This window comes from Oncorhynchus nerka, linkage group LG15 (assembly GCF_034236695.1).
Source record: "Oncorhynchus nerka isolate Pitt River linkage group LG15, Oner_Uvic_2.0, whole genome shotgun sequence".
NCBI classification, from domain to species: domain Eukaryota; kingdom Metazoa; phylum Chordata; class Actinopteri; order Salmoniformes; family Salmonidae; genus Oncorhynchus; species Oncorhynchus nerka.
Window position 1 is genome coordinate 102,486,260 of NC_088410.1, and position 18,538 is coordinate 102,504,797.

The 18,538-nt window shown below is 46.3% G+C and overlaps 1 protein-coding gene across 1 annotated transcript in view; it reads right to left on the reverse strand.

Moving 5' to 3' along the window:
• The window catches only part of LOC115125610 (plasma membrane calcium-transporting ATPase 2-like), a 228,435-nt gene that overhangs the window by 143,210 nt on the left and 66,687 nt on the right, over window positions 1-18,538 (reverse strand). The window contains 3 exon segments of the mRNA XM_065000752.1: window positions 2,273-2,398; window positions 9,729-9,752; window positions 9,755-9,910. Of these exon segments, the coding sequence (XP_064856824.1) occupies window positions 2,273-2,398; window positions 9,729-9,752; window positions 9,755-9,910 (306 nt within the window).

The following is an 18,538-nucleotide window of genomic DNA, read 5'->3' on the forward strand; positions in this document are numbered from 1 at the left end:
TATTTACCATAGTGTCTGATAGCATGGTATACTATACAGGCCTGGTATCTATTTACCATACTGTCTGATAGCATGGTATACTATACAGGCCTGGTGTCTACATACTGTCTGATAGCATGGTATACTATACAGGCCTGGTGTCTACATACTGTCTGATAGCATGGTATACTATACAGGCCTGGTGTCTATTTACCATACTGTCTGATAGCATGGTATACTATACAGGCCTGGTATCTATTTACCATACTGTCTGATAGCATGGTATACTATACAGGCCTGGTATCTATTTACCATACTGTCTGATAGCATGGTATACTATACAGGCCTGGTGTCTACATACTGTCTGATAGCATGGTATACTATACAGGCCTGGTATCTATTTACCATACTGTCTGGTAGCATGGTATACTATACAGACCTGGTGTCTACATACTGTCTGATAGCATGGTATACTATACAGACCTGGTGTCTACATACTGTCTGATAGCATGGTATACTATACAGGCCTAGTGTCTACATACTGTCTGATAGCATGGTATACTATACAGGCCTGGTATCTATTTTACCATACTGTCTGGTAGCATGGTATACTATACAGACCTGGTGTCTACATACTGTCTGATAGCATGGTATACTATACAGACCTGGTGTCTACATACTGTCTGATAGCATGGTATACTATACAGGCCTGGTATCTATTTACCATACTGTCTGGTAGCATGGTATACTATACAGGCCTGGTATCTATTGACCATACTGTCTGATAGCATGGTATACTATACAGGCCTGGTATCTATTGACCATACTGTCTGATAGCATGGTATACTATACAGGCCTGGTATCTATTTTACCATACTGTCTGGTAGCATGGTATACTATACAGACCTGGTGTCTACATACTGTCTGATAGCATGGTATACTATACAGGCCTGGTGTCCACATACTGTCTGGTAGCATGGTATACTATATGGGCCTGGTATCTATGTACCATACTGTCTGATAGCATGGTATACTATACAGGCCTGGTATCTATTTACCATACTGTCTGATAGCATGGTATACTATACAGGCCTGGTATCTATTTACCATACTGCCTGATAGCATGGTAAACTATACAGGCCTGGTGTCTACATACTGTCTGATAGCATGGTATACTATACAGGCCTGGTATCTATTTACCATACTGTCTGATAGCATGGTATACTATACAGGCCTGGTATCTATTTACCATACTGTCTGATAGCATGGTATACTATACAGGCCTGGTATCTACATACTGTCTGATAGCATGGTATACTATACAGGCCTGGTATTTATTTACCATACTGTCTGATAGCATGGTATACTATACAGGCCTGGTATCTATTTACCATACTGTCTGATAGCATGGTATACTATACAGACCTGGTGTCTATTTACCATACTGTCTGATAGCATGGTATACTATACAGGCCTGGTATCTATTTACCATACTGTCTGATAGCATGGTATACTATACAGGCCTGGTGTCTACATACTGTCTGATAGCATGGTATACTATACAGGCCTGGTGTCTACATACTGTCTGATAGCATGGTATACTATACAGGCCTGGTGTCTATTTACCATACTGTCTGATAGCATGGTATACTATACAGGCCTGGTATCTATTTACCATACTGTCTGATAGCATGGTATACTATACAGGCCTGGTATCTATTTACCATACTGTCTGATAGCATGGTATACTATACAGGCCTGGTATCTATTTACCATACTGTCTGGTAGCATGGTATACTATACAGGCCTGGTGTCTACATACTGTCTGATAGCATGGTATACTATACAGACCTGGTATCTACATACTGTCTGGTAGCATGGTATACTATACAGGCCTGGTATCTACATACTGTCTGATAGCATGGTATACTATACAGGCCTGGTATCTATTTACCATACTGTCTGATAGCATGGTATGTGTGTGTGTGTCTGTGTGTGTGTGTCACTGACCAGACAGCAGCATGGTATACTATACAGGCCTGGTGTCTACATACTGTCTGATAGCATGGTATGTGTGTGTGCGTCTGTGTGTGTGTCACTGACCAGACAGCAGCATGGTATACTATACAGGCCTGGTGTCTACATACTGTCTGATAGCATGGTATGTGTGTGTGTGTCTGTGTGTGTGTGTCACTGACCAGACAGCAGCATGGTATACTATACAGGCCTGGTGTCTACATACTGTCTGATAGCATGGTATGTGTGTGTGTGTCTGTGTGTGTGTGTCACTGACCAGACAGCAGCATGGGGTCCTTATCGGAGTCTTTCTTGACGTGATCAGACTCTCCTGTTAGTGAACTCTCGTCTATCTTCAGATCGTTCCCCTGTATCAACACTCCATCGGCTGGAAGCAGGTCACCTGAAACACCACAACTGTTTAACAACCTGTTTATATCCAAAAAAAAGGTGTTTAAGATGTTTTTTTTGTTGTCACATACACCAGATAGGAGCATTGAAATGTCTCGTTTTACAGGGTCAGGCAGACAATTTTTCCCACTTTTCTCCAAATGTTACATTTTGAAGTTGCTCCAACCTCAACATTTTGAGGTATTTCAGGATGAAACGTAACATTTTGAAGTTGCTCCAACCTCAACATTTTGAGGTATTTCAGGACGAAACGTAACATTTTGAAGTTGCTCCAACCTCAACATTTTGAGGTATTTCAGGATGAAACGTAACATTTTGAAGTTGCTCCAACCTCAACATTTTGAGGTATTTCAGGACGAAACGTAACATTTTGAAGTTGCTCCAACCTCAACATTTTGAGGTATTTCAGGACGAAACGTAACATTTTGGAGTTGCTCCAACCTCAACATTTTGAGGTATTTCAGGACGAAACGTAACATTTTGAAGTTGCTCCAACCTCAACATTGAGGTATTTCAGGATGAAACGTAACATTTTGAAGTTGCTCCAACCTCAACATTTTGAGGTATTTCAGGACGAAACGTAACATTTTGAAGTTGCTCCAACCTCAACATTTTGAGGTATTTCAGGACGAAACGTAACATTTTGGAGTTGCTCCAACCTCAACATTTTGAGGTATTTCAGGGTAACATTTTGGAGTTGCTCCAACCTCAACGTATTTCAGGACGAAACGTAACATTTTGAAGTTGCTCCAACCTCAACATTGAGGTATTTCAGGATGAAACGTAACATTTTGAAGTTGCTCCAACCTCAACATTTTGAGGTATTTCAGGACGAAACGTAACATTTTGAAGTTGCTCCAACCTCAACATTTTGAGGTATTTCAGGACGAAACGTAACATTTTGAAGTTGCTCCAACCTCAACATTTTGAGGTATTTCAGGACGAAACGTAACATTTTGAAGTTGCTCCAACCTCAACATTTTGAGGTATTTCAGAACGAAACGTAACATTTTGAAGTTGCTCCAACCTCAACATTTTGAGGTATTTCAGGGCGAAACGTAACATTTTGAAGTTGCTCCAACCTCAACATTTTGAGGTATTTCAGGACGAAACGTAACATTTTGAAGTTGCTCCAACCTCAACATTTTGAGGTATTTCAGAACGAAACGTAACATTTTGCAGTGGCAAATGGTGTGCCTATCACTGGGATTGAACACGTGAACCGGAGTTTGTGGATTACGCCCATCTGCCACCCCGTCCACAACACCCAACCCTGCTGGATGTTAATAGCGCCCCTAGTGGCTACGTCTTGTACTCAGGCACTTCCTCATGAGTTATAGGCTGAGAGAAACATCTCTATGGTTAAGGGATTCATTCCTGATTGGTTAAGGTTTGGGATAAGAAAACAACTCTAGAGAGTTCATTTCAGGCATTAATTCCGATTGGTTAATAATTCCGGCATTCATTTCAATTGGTTAAATTAAAGATTAAGGTTTGGGATAGGGTTAATTATCTTCAGGCATTCATTCCGATTGATTAAGAATTAATGTTTGGGATATGGTTCATTAACTGGCTCAGAACAGGGCAGCACGGGTGGTCTGAAGAGTAGCTGCTGCCTTGACAGGAACTAATGGGGATCCATTCATTTCATTTAAGTCATTTAGCAGACGCTCTTATCCAGAGCGACTTACAAATTGGTGCTTTCACCTTATGACATCCAGTGGAACAGCCACTTTACAATAGTGCATCTAGGTCTTTTAAGGGGGGTGAGAAGGATTACTTTATCCTATCCTAGGTATTCCTTAAAGAGGTGGGGTTTCAGGTGTCTCCGGAAGGTGGTGATTGACTCCGCTGTCCTGGCGTCGTGAGGGAGTTTGTTCCACCATTGGGGGGCCAGAGCAGCGAACAGTTTTGACTGGGCTGAGCGGGAACTGTACTTCCTCAGTGGTAGGGAGGCGAGCAGGCCAGAGGTGGATGAACGCAGTGCCCTTGTTTGGGTGTAGGGCCTGATCAGAGCCTGGAGGTACTGAGGTGCCGTTCCCTCACAGCTCCGTAGGCAAGCACCATGGTCTTGTAGCGGATGCGAGCTTCAACTGGAAGCCAGTGGAGAGAGCGGAGGAGCGGGGTGACGTGAGAGAACTTGGGAAGGTTGAACACCAGACGGGCTGCGGCGTTCTGGATGAGTTGTAGGGGTTTAATGGCACAGGCAGGGAGCCCAGCCAACAGCGAGTTGCAGTAATCCAGACGGGAGATGACAAGTGCCTGGATTAGGACCTGCGCCGCTTCCTGTGTGAGGCAGGGTCGTACTCTGCGGATGTTGTAGAGCATGAACCTACAGGAACGGGCCACCGCCTTGATGTTATTTGAGAACGACAGGGTGTTGTCCAGGATCACGCCAAGGTTCTTAGCGCTCTGGGACGAGGACACAATGGAGTTGTCAACCGTGATGGCGAGATCATGGAACGGGCAGTCCTTCCCCGGGAGGAAGAGCAGCTCCGTCTTGCCGAGGTTCAGCTTGAGGTGATGATCCGTCATCCACACTGATATGTCTGCCAGACATGCAGAGATGCGATTCGCCACCTGGTCGTCAGAAGGGGGAAAGGAGAAGATTAATTGTGTGTCGTCTGCATAGCAATGATAGGAGAGACCATGTGAGGTTATGACAGAGCCAAGTGACTTGGTGTATAGCGAGAATAGGAGAGGGCCTAGAACAGAGCCCTGGGGGACACCAGTGGTGAGAGCACGTGGTGAGGAGACGGATTCTCGCCACGCCACCTGGTAGGAGCGACCTGTCAGGTAGGACGCAATCCAAGCGTGGGCCGCGCCGGAGATGCCCAACTCGGAGAGGGTGGAGAGGAGGATCTGATGGTTCACAGTATCGAAGGCAGCCGATAGGTCTAGAAGGATGAGAGCAGAGGAGAGAGAGTTAGCTTTAGCAGTTCGGAGCGCCTCCGTGATACAGAGAAGAGCAGTCTCAGTTGAATGACTAGTCTTGAAACCTGACTGATTTGGATCAAGAAGGTCATTCTGAGAGAGATAGCGGGAGAGCTGGCCAAGGACGGCACGTTCAAGAGTTTTGGAGAGAAAAGAAAGAAGGGATACTGGTCTGTAGTTGTTGACATCGGAGGGATCGAGTGTAGGTTTTTTCAGAAGGGGTGCAACTCTCGCTCTCTTGAAGACGGGAGGGACGTAGCCAGCGGTCAGGGATGAGTTGATGAGCGAGGTGAGGTAAGGGAGAAGGTCACCGGAGATGGTCTGGAGAAGAGAGGAGGGGATAGGGTCAAGCGGGCAGGTTGTTGGGCGGCCGGCCGTCACAAGACGCGAGATGTCATCTGGAGAGAGAGGGGAGAAAGAGGTCAGAGCACAGGGTAGGGCAGTGTGAGCAGAACCAGCGGTGTCGTTTGACTTAGCAAACGAGGATCGGATGTCGTCGACCTTCTTTTCAAAATGGTTGACGAAGTCATCTGCAGAGAGGGAGGAGGGGGAGGGGGAGGAGGATTCAAGAGGGAGGAGAAGGTGGCAAAGAGCTTCCTAGGGTTAGAGGCAGATGCTTGGAATTTAGGGTGGTAGAAAGTGGCTTTAGCAGCAGAGACAGAGGAGGAAAATGTAGAGAGGAGGGAGTGAAAGGATGCCAGGTCCGCAGGGAGGCGAGTTTTCCTCCATTTCCGCTCGGCTGCCCGGAGCCCTGTTCTGTGAGCTCGCAATGAGTCGTCGAGCCACGGAGCGGGAGGGGAGGACCGAGCCGGCCTGGAGGATAGGGGACATAGAGAGTCAAAGGATGCAGAAAGGGAGGAGAGGAGGGTTGAGGAGGCAGAATCAGGAGATAGGTTGGAGAAGGTTTGAGCAGAGGGAAGAGATGATAGGATGGAAGAGGAGAGAGTAGCGGGGGAGAGAGAGCGAAGGTTGGGACGGCGCGATACCATCCGAGTAGGGGCAGTGTGGGAAGTGTTGGATGAGAGCGAGAGGGAAAAGGATACAAGGTAGTGGTCGGAGACTTGGAGGGGAGTTGCAATGAGGTTAGTGGAAGAACAGCATCTAGTAAAGATGAGGTCGAGCGTATTTCCTGCCTTGTGAGTAGGGGGGGGGGGAGGTGAGAGGGTGAGGTCAAAAGAGGAGAGGAGTGGAAAGAAGGAGGCAGAGAGGAATGAGTCAAAGGTAGACGTGGGGAGGTTAAAGTCGCCCAGAACTGTGAGAGGTGAGCCGTCCTCAGGAATTGAGCTTATCAAGGCATCAAGCTCATTGATGAACTCTCCGAGGGAACCTGGAGGGCGATAAATGATAAGGATGTTAAGCTTGAAAGGGCTGGTAACTGTGACAGCATGGAATTCAAAGGAGGCGATAGACAGATGGGTAAGGGGAGAAAGAGAGAATGACCACTTGGGAGAGATGAGGATCCCGGTGCCACCACCCCGCTGACCAGAAGCTCTCGGGGTGTGCGAGAGCACGTGGGCGGACGAAGAGAGAGCAGTAGGAGTAGCGGTGTTGTCTGTGGTGATCCATGTTTCCGTCAGAGCCAAGAAGTCGAGGACTGGAGGGAGGCATAGGCTGAGATGAACTCTGCCTTGTTGGCCGCAGATCGGCAGTTCCAGAGGCTACCGGAGACCTGGAACTCCACGTGGGTCGTGCGCGCTGGGACCACCAGATTAGGGTGGCCGCGGCCATGCGGTGTGGAGCGTTTGTATGGTCTGTGCAGAGAGGAGAGAACAGGGATAGACAGACACATAGTTGACAGGCTAGAGAAAAGGCTACGCTAATGCAGAGGAGATTGGAATGACAAGTGGACTACACGTCTCGAATGTTCAGAAAGTTAAGCTTACGTAGCAAGAATCTAATTGACTAAAATGATTAAAATGATACAGTACTGCTGAGGTAGGCTAGCTGCGTTGTTGACACTACCCTAATCAAGTCGTTCCGTTGAGTGTGAAGTTTCTACAATGCTGCTTTTCGGGGGCAAGCTGGCTAGCTAGCAGTGTTGGTTACGTTACGTTGCGTTAGGAGAACGACAATAGCTGGCTAGCTAACCTAGAAAATCGCTCTAGACTACACAATTATCTTTGAAACAAAGACGGCTATGTAGCTAGCTATGTAGCTAGCTACGATCAAACAAATCACACCGTTGGGACTGTAATGAAATGAAATGAAAATATGATACTACCTGTGGAGCGAAGCGGAATGCGACCGGAATGCGAAAGTTCTATTCAGTAGACGTTGGCTGGCTATTGGCTAGCTAGGAGTGTCTCCTACGTTAAGGACGACAAAATAGCTGGCTAGCTAACCTCAGTAAATTAAGATAATCACTCTAAGACTACACACTCTAACTACACAATTATCTTGGATACGAAGACAGCAGAGACAACTATGTAGCTAGCTAACACTACACTAATCAAGTCGTTCAGTTGAGTGTGATAGTTACTACAGTGCTACGGTAGACGGTGAACGTGTTGGGCAGATAGGAGATGAACGAAATACGATAATTACGCAATTATCTTTGATACAACGACGACTATGTAGCTAGCTAAGAAGAAATTGCTAAGATTAGACAAATCAGACTATAATGAAATGTAATGAAAAAGTTATACAACCTGCAGACCGAAGCGCGGATGCGACCGGCTCGCTCCAACCCGGAAGTAATACACCCCAGGAAGAGTAGCTGCTGCCTTGGCAGGAACTAATGGGGATCCATAATACACCCCAGGAAGAGTAGCTGCTGCCTTGGCAGGAACTAATGGGGATCCATAATAAACCCCAGGAAGAGTAGCTGCTGCCTTGGCAGGAACTAATGGGGATCCATAATACACCCCAGGAAGAGTAGCTGCTGCCTTGGCAGGAACTAATGGGGATCCATAATAAACCCCAGGAAGAGTAGCTGCTGCCTTGGCAGGAACTAATGGGGATCCATAATAAACCCCAGGAAGAGTAGCTGCTGCCTTGGCAGGAACTAATGGGGATCCATAATAAACCCCCAGGAAGAGTAGCTCCTGCCTTGACAGGAACTAATGGGGATCCATAATAAACCCCAGGAAGAGTAGCTGCTGCCTTGGCAGGAACTAATGGGGATCCATAATACATCCCAGGAAGAGTAGCTGCTGCCTTGGCAGGAACTAATGGGGATCCATAATAAACCCCAGGAAGAGTAGCTGCTGCCTTGGCAGGAACTAATGGGGATCCATAATACACCCCAGGAAGAGTAGCTGCTGCCTTGGCAGGAACTAATGGGGATCCATAATAAACCCCCAGGAAGAGTAGCTGCTGCCTTGGCAGGAACTAATGGGGATCCATAATACACCCCAGGAAGAGTAGCTGCTGCCTTGACAGGAACTAATGGGGATCCATAATAAACCCCAGGAAGAGTAGCTGCTGCCTTGGCAGGAACTAATGGGGATCCATAATACACCCCAGGAAGAGTAGCTGCTGCCTTGGCAGGAACTAATGGGGATCCATAATAAACCCCCAGGAAGAGTAGCTGCTGCCTTGGCAGGAACTAATGGGGATCCATAATACACCCCAGGAAAAGTAGCTGCTGCCTTGACAGGAACTAATGGGGATCCATAATAAACCCCAGGAAGAGTAGCTGCTGCCTTGGCAGGAACTAATGGGGATCCATAATAAACCCCAGGAAGAGTAGCTGCTGCCTTGGCAGGAACTAATGGGGATCCATAATAAACCCCCAGGAAGAGTAGCTCCTGCCTTGGCAGGAACTAATGGGGATCCATAATAAACCCCAGGAAGAGTAGCTGCTGCCTTGGCAGGAACTAATGGGGATCCATAATAAACCCCAGGAAGAGTAGCTGCAGCCTTGACAGGAACTAATGGGGATCCATAATAAACCCCAGGAAGAATAGCTGCTACCTTGACAGGAACTAATGGGGATCCATAATAAACCCCAGGAAGAGTAGCTGCTGCCTTGACAGGAACTAATGGGGATCCACAATAAACCCCAGGAAGAGTAGCTGCTGCCTTGGCAGGAACTAATGGGGATCCATAATAAAATACAAATACAAAACTTCAGGATTTAATTCTGATTGTTTAAATGAAGGATTATGGTTTAGGATAAGGATCAAACAGGAAGTTTAGCCATTAGGGAGAGTCACCTTGCTAACTCATTGTGATTTAGTGGATGAGGATCAAATGAGGATCAAACTCAAATGTCCTTTGTTTTAGCGGAGATGTTCAGAACAAGCAGAAGAAAGCTTGTTGGATACTGTCCCGGTTTAGGTTAGTTGAGTATCCATACCGTACCATAGGACAGTAGACAGTAGAGGGTTGGACTGATAAGGTTCCTGGGACAGGACAGAGCCCTGCTCTGTGGTATCCATACGTACCATACTTGATTTGTGCGATGTCCCGACCACGATGTCAGCGACCGGGAGCTGGATGACCTGAGCACCTCGGACCACCTGGAACTTCTGCTCCTGCTCGATGCGGCATAAACTCCCAGGAAGAGTAGCTCCTGCAGCCCTCTGAACCCCTAGCTTCTCCTTGCTAAACCCCAGCTCGTTGAAGGCTAATGGGGATCCATAATAAACCCCAGAACCACACACACTACAGACAGCAAGATGGCTGCTCCCCTATCCAAGCTGCTGGCCTGGGGCCTCACCCTCATCCTCTGCATAATAAACCCCGCAGCTGCTGCCGTCCCACAGGCTGAGAGAGAGAACTAATGGGGATCCATAATAAACCCCAGGAGAGAGAGAGAGGGATGGGGTTTATATAGCTGCTGTGACACACACACACACACAAACACATACACACACACACACATACACACACACACAAGCATAAACCCCACACAGGAACACACACACACACACACACACACACACAGGAACACACACACACACACACACACACAAACACAGGAACACACACGCTCTTCTACTACAAAACAGCATTGTGTTATGGTTTTTACTACTACACAGCATTGTGTTCTACTACACAAGCATTGTGTTCTACTATACAGCATTGTGTTCTACTATACAGCATTGTGTTCTACTATACAGCATTGTGTTCTACTATACAGCATTGTGTTCTACTATACAGCATTACACACACACACACACACACACACACACACACACACACACACACACACACACACACACACACACAAGTCAGCATTGTGTTCTACTACACAGCATTGTGTTCTACTATACAGCATTGTGTTCTACTATACAGCATTGTGTTCTACTACACAGCATTGTGTTCTACTATACAGCATTGTGTTCTACTACACAGCATTGTGTTCTACTACACAGCATTGTGTTCTACTACACAGCATTGTGTTCTACTACACAGCATTGTGTTCTACTATACAGCATTGTGTTCTACTACACAGCATTGTGTTATTGTCTCTGCTGTGCATTGTCTCTGCTGTGCATTGTCTCTGCTGTGCATTGTCTCCACTGTCGTTGCTGTACATTGTCTCTGCTGTACATTGTCTCTGCTGTACATTGTCTCTGCTGTGCATTGTCTCTGCTGTACATTGTCTCTGCTGTACATTGTCTCTGCTCAGCAGTCTAAGCCCCATCGCTGTTCAGCAAACAGAAACCCCACAGGGAATACAGTAAAAGTCTGAAAGTGAAAGTGTCTTTAGTTAATGAACATGTTTCTGTAGGAGCCTGGATTCACTCATACGGACACTGTCTTCATCACTGCAAGCAGACGGAAATATGTATATAGCGAAGAGATCCCAATGAACGGGAGCAGCCAAATTTGGCTGTAGGCGAAGACACTGTAAAGGGCTAATCCACTAGGGAGTGTGTATTCCAAGCACCACAGAGACAGATTCATTAAAACATTTACATTTACATTTAAGTCTGTTTGGGAATACATGGAGGTATCCCAGTAAACAGGGAAACATTCCCAGAACATTAGATTCACATGAAGTTCTAGTAAGAGTTTGTATCTCACATTAGGATAATAACATCCCCAAAACATGTCCCAGGACTACCTGACATGATGACTCCTTGCTGTCCCCAGTCCACCTGGCCGTGCTGCTGCTCCAGTTTCAACTGTTCTGCCTTATTATTATTCGACCATGCTGGTCATTTATGAACATTTGAACATCTTGGTCATGTTCTGTTATAATCTCCACCCTGGCACAGCCAGAAGAGGACTGGCCACCCCACATAGCCTGGTTCCTCTCTAGGTTTCTTCCTAAGTTTTGGCCTTTCTAGGGAGTTTTTAGTTTTTTTCCCAGCCACCGTGCTTTTACACCTGCATTGCTTGCTGTTTGGGGTTTTAGGCTGGGTTTCTGTACAGCACTTTGAGATATCAGCTGATGTACGAAGGGCTATATAAATACATTTGATTTGATTTGATTTGGAGAATGTTTTTTTTGATAACAACATGATTAAAAGGTTCAATGCAGAATTATTTTTTTATCTCAATATCAAATGATTTCTGGGTAACAATTTAAGTACATAAAAAAAAAAAAAATTGTAATAGCAAAGAGCAAAATCATTGAATCCAGTCTTACACAGGATATGAAGAGAATGGGAACATTTTTAATAACTCAGGAACTGTGTCCTGATTGACCATTTTAGACTGAACAAGATCCACAGCTCTTGGTATTCTTATTACTCTATATCATCTACTGCATCTTTATGTAATACATGTATCACTAGCCACTTTAACTATGCCACTTTGTTTACATACTCATCTTATATTTATATACTGCACTCAATACCATCTAGTGTATGCTGCTCTGTACCATCACTCATTCATATATCTTTATGTACATATTCTTTATCCCCTTTACACTTGTGTCTATAAAGTAGTAGTTTTGGAATTGTTGGTTAGATTACTCGTTGGTTATTACTGCATTGTCGGAACTAGAAGCACAAGCATTTCGCTACACTCGCATTAACATCTGCTAACCATGTGTATGTGACAAATAAATAAAATTTGATTTGATTTGATTTGATATTCGCAGAGGGTAAAATATCAGGCTATAAATCTGAAGATTCAATCCCCACATTATTCTTTAACCATCTTTATTATTCCATTTATTTACTGTGAAATTGATGCTCAGATATACTTTACAAAAAAAATAAGATATTTATTTCACCCAGATGCATAACTCCAGTGAGAAATGCATTCATTTAGACTAATTACATTTACATTTACATTTAAGTCATTTAGCAGACGCTCTTATCCAGAGTTATCCGACTTACAAATTGGTGCTTTCACCTTATGACATCCAGTGGAACAGCCACTTTACAATAGTGCATCTAAATCTTTTAAGGGGGTGGGGGGTGAGAAGGACTTTATCCTATCCTAGGTATTGTAAAGAGGTGGGGTTTCAGGTGTCTCCGGAAGGTGGTGATTTCCGCTGTCCTGGCGTCATGAGGAGTTTGTTCCACCATTGGGGGCCAGAGCAGCGAACAGTTTTGACTGGGCTGAGCGGGAACTGTACTTCTCAGTGGTAGGGAGGCGAGCAGGCCAGAGGTGGATGAACGCAGTGCCCTTGTTTGGGTGTAGGGCCTGATCAGAGCCTGGAGGTACTGAGGTCTTCCCCTCACAGCTCCTAAACTAGATTGCCTGGTTCGGGATATACAGTTCTTCCAAGGTTCCTGCCTTTCATGGAGTGTGTTGAATACCCCTAAACATCTAATTGTGAGAAGACAAAAATACATTATTTCTTTGAAAACACACAAGATAAAATTCCTTCTTTGATACGCTCCCCCCCATGTCTTATTTTCCATGATCTGAACAGAAAAACTGGTCCTAGATAAGCACTCATAGTCTCGGATACCTTGTAAATATGGGCCCAGAAGTGTTGGTGAATAACCCAGTATATCCCTGGGTTAGTTACGTCTCAAAAGGAAGTGTAGAATTCTGATTACTGGAGACATGAATACTGCTATAACTTTATACTGAAAAAATACGATGAAAGAGAGATTCCTGGTGGCGCAGATGAGAAAACATTGTAGAGGCGGCAGGGTAGCCTAGTGGTTAGAGTGTAGAGGTGGCAGGGTAGCCTAGTGGTTAGAGTGTAGAGGAGGCAGGTAGCCTAGTGGTTAGAGTGTAGAGGTGGTAGGTAGCCTAGTGGTTAGAGTGTAGAGGTGGCAGGGTAGCCTAGTGGTTAGAGTGTAGAGGCGGCAGGGTAGCCTAGTGGTTAGAGTGTAGAGGAGGCAGGTAGCCTAGTGGTTAGAGTGTAGAGGCGGCAGGGTAGCCTAGTGGTTAGAGTGTAGAGGTGGCAGGGTAGCCTAGTGGTTAGAGTGTAGAGGCAGGTAGGGTAGCCTAGTGGTAGGTAGCCTAGTGGTTAGAGTGTAGGGGCGGCAGGTAGCCTAGTGGTTAGAGTGTAGAGGTGGTAGGTAGCCTAGTGGTTAGAGTGTAGAGGTGGCAGGTAGCCTAGTGGTTAGAGTGTAGAGGAGGCAGGTAGCCTAGTGGTTAGAGTGTAGAGGTGGCAGGGTAGCCTAGTGGTTAGAGTGTAGAGGCGGCAGGGTAGCCTAGTGGTTAGAGTGTAGAGGTGGCAGGGTAGCCTAGTGGTTAGAGTGTAGAGGCGGCAGGGTAGCCTAGTGGTTAGAGTTTAGAAGTGGCAGGGTAGCCTAGTGGTTAGAGTGTAGTGGTGGCAGGGTAGCCTAGTGGTTAGAGTGTAGAGGTGGCAGGGTAGCCTAGTGGTTAGAGTGTAGAGGTGGCAGGTAGCCTAGTCGTTAGAGTGTAGGGGTGGCAGGGTAGCCTAGTGGTTAGAGTGTAGAGGTGGCAGGTAGCCTAGTGGTTAGAGTGTAGGGGGTGGCAGGGTAGCCTAGTGGTTAGAGTGTAGAGGCGGCAGGGTAGCCTAGTGGTTAGAGTGTAGAGGAGGCAGGTAGCCTAGTGGTTAGAGTGTAGAGGAGGCAGGTAGCCTAGTGGTTAGAGTGTAGAGGTGGCAGGGTAGCCTAGTGGTTAGAGTGTAGGGGTGGCAGGGTAGCCTAGTGGTTAGAGTGTAGAGGTGGCAGGGTAGCCTAGTGGTTAGAGTGTAGAGGAGGCAGGTAGCCTAGTGGTTAGAGTGTAGAGGCGGCAGGGTAGCCTAGTGGTTAGAGTGTAGAGGCGGCAGGTAGCCTAGTGGTTAGAGTGTAGGGGTGGCAGGGTAGCCTAGTGGTTAAAGTGTAGAGGCGGCAGGGTAGCCTAGTGGTTAGAGTGTAGAGGAGGCAGGTAGCCTAGTGGTTAGAGTGTAGAGGAGGCAGGTAGCCTAGTGGTTAGAGTGTAGAGGTGGCAGGGTAGCCTAGTGGTTAGAGTGTAGGGGTGGCAGGGTAGCCTAGTGGTTAGAGTGTAGAGGTGGCAGGGTAGCCTAGTGGTTAGAGTGTAGAGGAGGCAGGTAGCCTAGTGGTTAGAGTGTAGAGGTGGCAGGGTAGCCTAGTGGTTAGAGTGTAGGGGTGGCAGGGTAGCCTAGTGGTTAGAGTGTAGGGGTGGCAGGGTAGCCTAGTGGTTAGAGTGTAGAGGCGGCAGGGTAGCCTAGTGGTTAGAGTGTAGAGGCGGCAGGGTAGTCTAGTGGTTAGAGTGTAGAGGAGGCAGGGTAGCCTAGTGGTTAGAGTTTAGAGGAGGCAGGTAGCCTAGTGGTTAGAGTGTAGAGGTGGCAGGGTAGTCTAGTGGTTAGAGTGTAGGGGTGGCAGGGTAGCCTAGTGGTTAGAGTGTAGGGGTGGCAGGGTAGCCTAGTGGTTAGAGTGTAGAGGCGGCAGGGTAGCCTAGTGGTTAGAGTGTAGAGGCGGCAGGGTAGCCTAGTGGTTAGAGTGTAGAGGTGGCAGGGTAGTCTAGTGGTTAGAGTGTAGAGGCGGCAGGGTAGCCTAGTGGTTAGAGTGTAGAGGCGGCAGGGTAGCCTAGTGGTTAGAGTGTAGAGGCGGCAGGGTAGCCTAGTGGTTAGAGCGTTGGACTAGTAACCGGAAGGTTGCAAGTTCAAACCCCCGAGCTGACAAGGTACAAATCTGTCGTTCTGCCCCTGAACAGGCAGTTAACCCACTGTTCCTAGGCCGTCATTGAAAATAAGAATTTGTTCTTAACTGACTTGCCTAGTTAAATAAAGGTAAAATAAAAAAACATGTTTAGATTGTCAACGTATGACGTTGGGGGAAAAAAGATGTGGTAGTTTATATGATTAAAAGTTGTTCAAATGTCCTGTGAATTAAATTGAAATGCCATGTATCTCTACATCACCTAGAATACTACTGAAATGTTGGCTGGGCTCTCCGCGTGTGCCATCAAAACCTTGCACCTTATCCAGAACACTGCAGCCTGTCTGGTTGTCACCCTTCTCTACTGGCTTCCAGACAAAGCTTGCATCCACTACAAGACCATAGTGTTTAACTATAGAAGAGTCCACTACTAGACCATAGTGTTTACCTATAGAAGAGTCCACTACTAGACCATAGTGTTTACCTATAGAAGAGTCCACTACTAGACCATAGTGTTTACCTATAGAAGAGTCCACTACTAGACCATAGTGTTTACCGATAGAAGAGTCCACTACTAGACCACAGTGTTTACCTATGGAGGAGTCCATTACAAGACCATAGTGTTTACCTATAGAGCAGCAAGAGGAACTGCCTGTCCAACCCTACCTTCAGGCTTACACCTGAGCACTCTGTTCTGGTCTCTTGACCCTCCCACCCCTATGGGAGGACAGCTCCCGTTGAGCCGGGTCCAAGCTCCTCTCTGTCCTTGCTCATCTTCCCCTGATGCTAGGACAGCAGAGCCCATCTTCCCCCTGAAGCAAGGACAGCAGAGCCCATCTTCCCCCTGAAGCTAGGACAGCAGAGCCCATCTTCCCCCTGAAGCTAAGGCAGCAGAGTCCCTGTCCATCTTCCCCCTGATGCTAGGACAGTAGAGTCCCTGTCCATCTTCCCCCTGATGCTAGGACAGCAGAGTCCCCTGTCCATCTTACCCCTGAAGCTAGGGCAGCAGAGTCCCCTGTCCATCTTCCCCCTGATGCTAGGACAGCAGAGTCCCTGTCCATCTTCCCCCTGATGCTAGGACAGCAGAGTCCCTGTCCATCTTCCCCCTGAAGCTAGGGCAGCAGAGTCCCCTGTCCATCTTCCCCCTGATGCTAGGACAGCAGAGTCCCTGTCCATCTTCCCCTGATGCTAGGACAGCAGAGTCCCTGTCCATCTTCCCCTGAAGCTAGGACAGCAGAGTCCCTGTCCATCTTCCCCTGAAGCTAGGGCAGCAGAGTCCCTGTCCATCTTCCCCAGAAGCTAGGACAGCAGAGACCCTGTCCATCTTCCCCTTGATGCTAGGACAGCAGAGTCCCTGTCCATCTTCCCCCTGAAGCTAGGACAGCAGAGTCCGGTCCATCTTCCCCCTGATGCTAGGACAGCAGAGTCCCTGTCCATCTTCCCCTGATGCTAGGACAGCAGAGTCCCTGTCCATCTTCCCCCTGAAGCTAGGACAGCAGAGTCCCTGTCCATCTTCCCCTGATGCTAGGACAGCAGAGTCCCCTGTCCATCTTCCCCTGATGCTAGGACAGCAGAGTCCCTGTCCATCTTCCCCCTGATGCTAGGACAGCAGAGTCCTGTCCATCTTCCCCTGAAGCTAGGGCAGCAGAGTCCCCTGTCCATCTTCTCCCCTGATGCTAGGACAGCAGAGTCCCCTGTCCATCTTCCCCTGATGCTAGGACAGCAGAGTCCTGTCCATCTTCCCCCTGATGCTCTTACCTCTGACCTCTTTACTCTTAAATCTTTATTCTTACCTCTTTACCCTTACCTCTTTATTATTACTCATTACTCTTACCTCTTATCTCTTTACTCTTACCTCTTTACTCTTACCTCTTATCTCTTTACTCTTTACTCTTACCTCTTATCTCTTTACTCTTACCTCTTTACTCTTACCTCTTACCTCTTTACTCTTACCTCTTACCTCTTATCTCTTTATTCTTACCGCTTTACTCTAATCTCTTTACTATTATCTCTTTATTCTTACCTCTTATCTCTTTAGTCTTTACTCTTATATCTTTACTCTTATCAATTTACTCTTTATTCTTATCTTTTTACTCTTATCTCTTTACTCTTATCTTTTTACTCTTATCTCTTTATTCTTACCTCTTTACTCTTACCTCTTTATTCTTACCTCTTTACTCTTACCTCTTTACTCTTACCTCGTATCTCTTATCTCTTTATTCTTACCTCTTTACTCTTATCTAGGACCATGTCCCAGGACTACCTGACATGATGACTCCTTGCTTTATTGTCCCCAGTCCACCTGGCCATGCTGCTGCTCCAGTTTCAACTGTTCTGTCTTACTATTATTCAACCATGCTGGTCATTTATGAACATTTGAACATCTTGGCCACGTTCTGTTATAATCTCCACCCGGCACAGCCAGAAGAGGACTGGCCACCCCACATATGCTCTCTAATTCTCTCTTTCTTTCTCTCTCTCTCGGAGGACCTGAGCCCTAGGACCGTGCCCCAGGACTACCTGACATGATGACTCCTTGCTGTCCCCAGTCCACCTGACTGTGCTGCTGCTCCAGTTTCAACTGTTCTGCCTTATTATTATTCGACCATGCTGGTCATTTATGAACATTTGAACATCTTGGTCATGTTCTGTTATAATCTCTACCCGGCACAGCCAGAAGAGGACTGGCCACCCCACATAGCCTGGTTCCTCTCTAGGTTTCTTCCTAGGTTTTGGCCTTTCTAGGAGTTTTTCCTAGCCACCGTGCTTTTACACCTGCATTGTTTGCTGTTTGGGGTTTTAGGCTGGGTTTCTGTACAGCACTTTGAGATATCAGCTGATGTACGAAGGGCTATATAAATACATTTGATTTGATTTGATCTCTTTACTCTTTATTCTTATCTCTTTACTCTTATCTTTTACTCTTATCTCTTTACTCTTATCTCTTTATTCTTACCTCTTTACCCTTACCTCTTATCTCTTTATTCTTACCTCTTTACTCTTACCTCTTTACTCTTACATCTTATTCTTATCTCTTTATTCTTACCTCTTTACCCTTACCTCTTACACCTTTACTCTTACCTCTTATCTCTTCATTCTTACCTCTTTTTACCCCTACCTCTTATATCTTTACTCTTATATCTTTACTCTTATATCTTTACTCTTATCTCTTTACTCTTATCTTTTGACTCTTCTCTTTACTCTTATCTTTTTACTCGTATCTCTTTATTCTTACCTCTTTACTCTTACCTCTTTACTCTTAC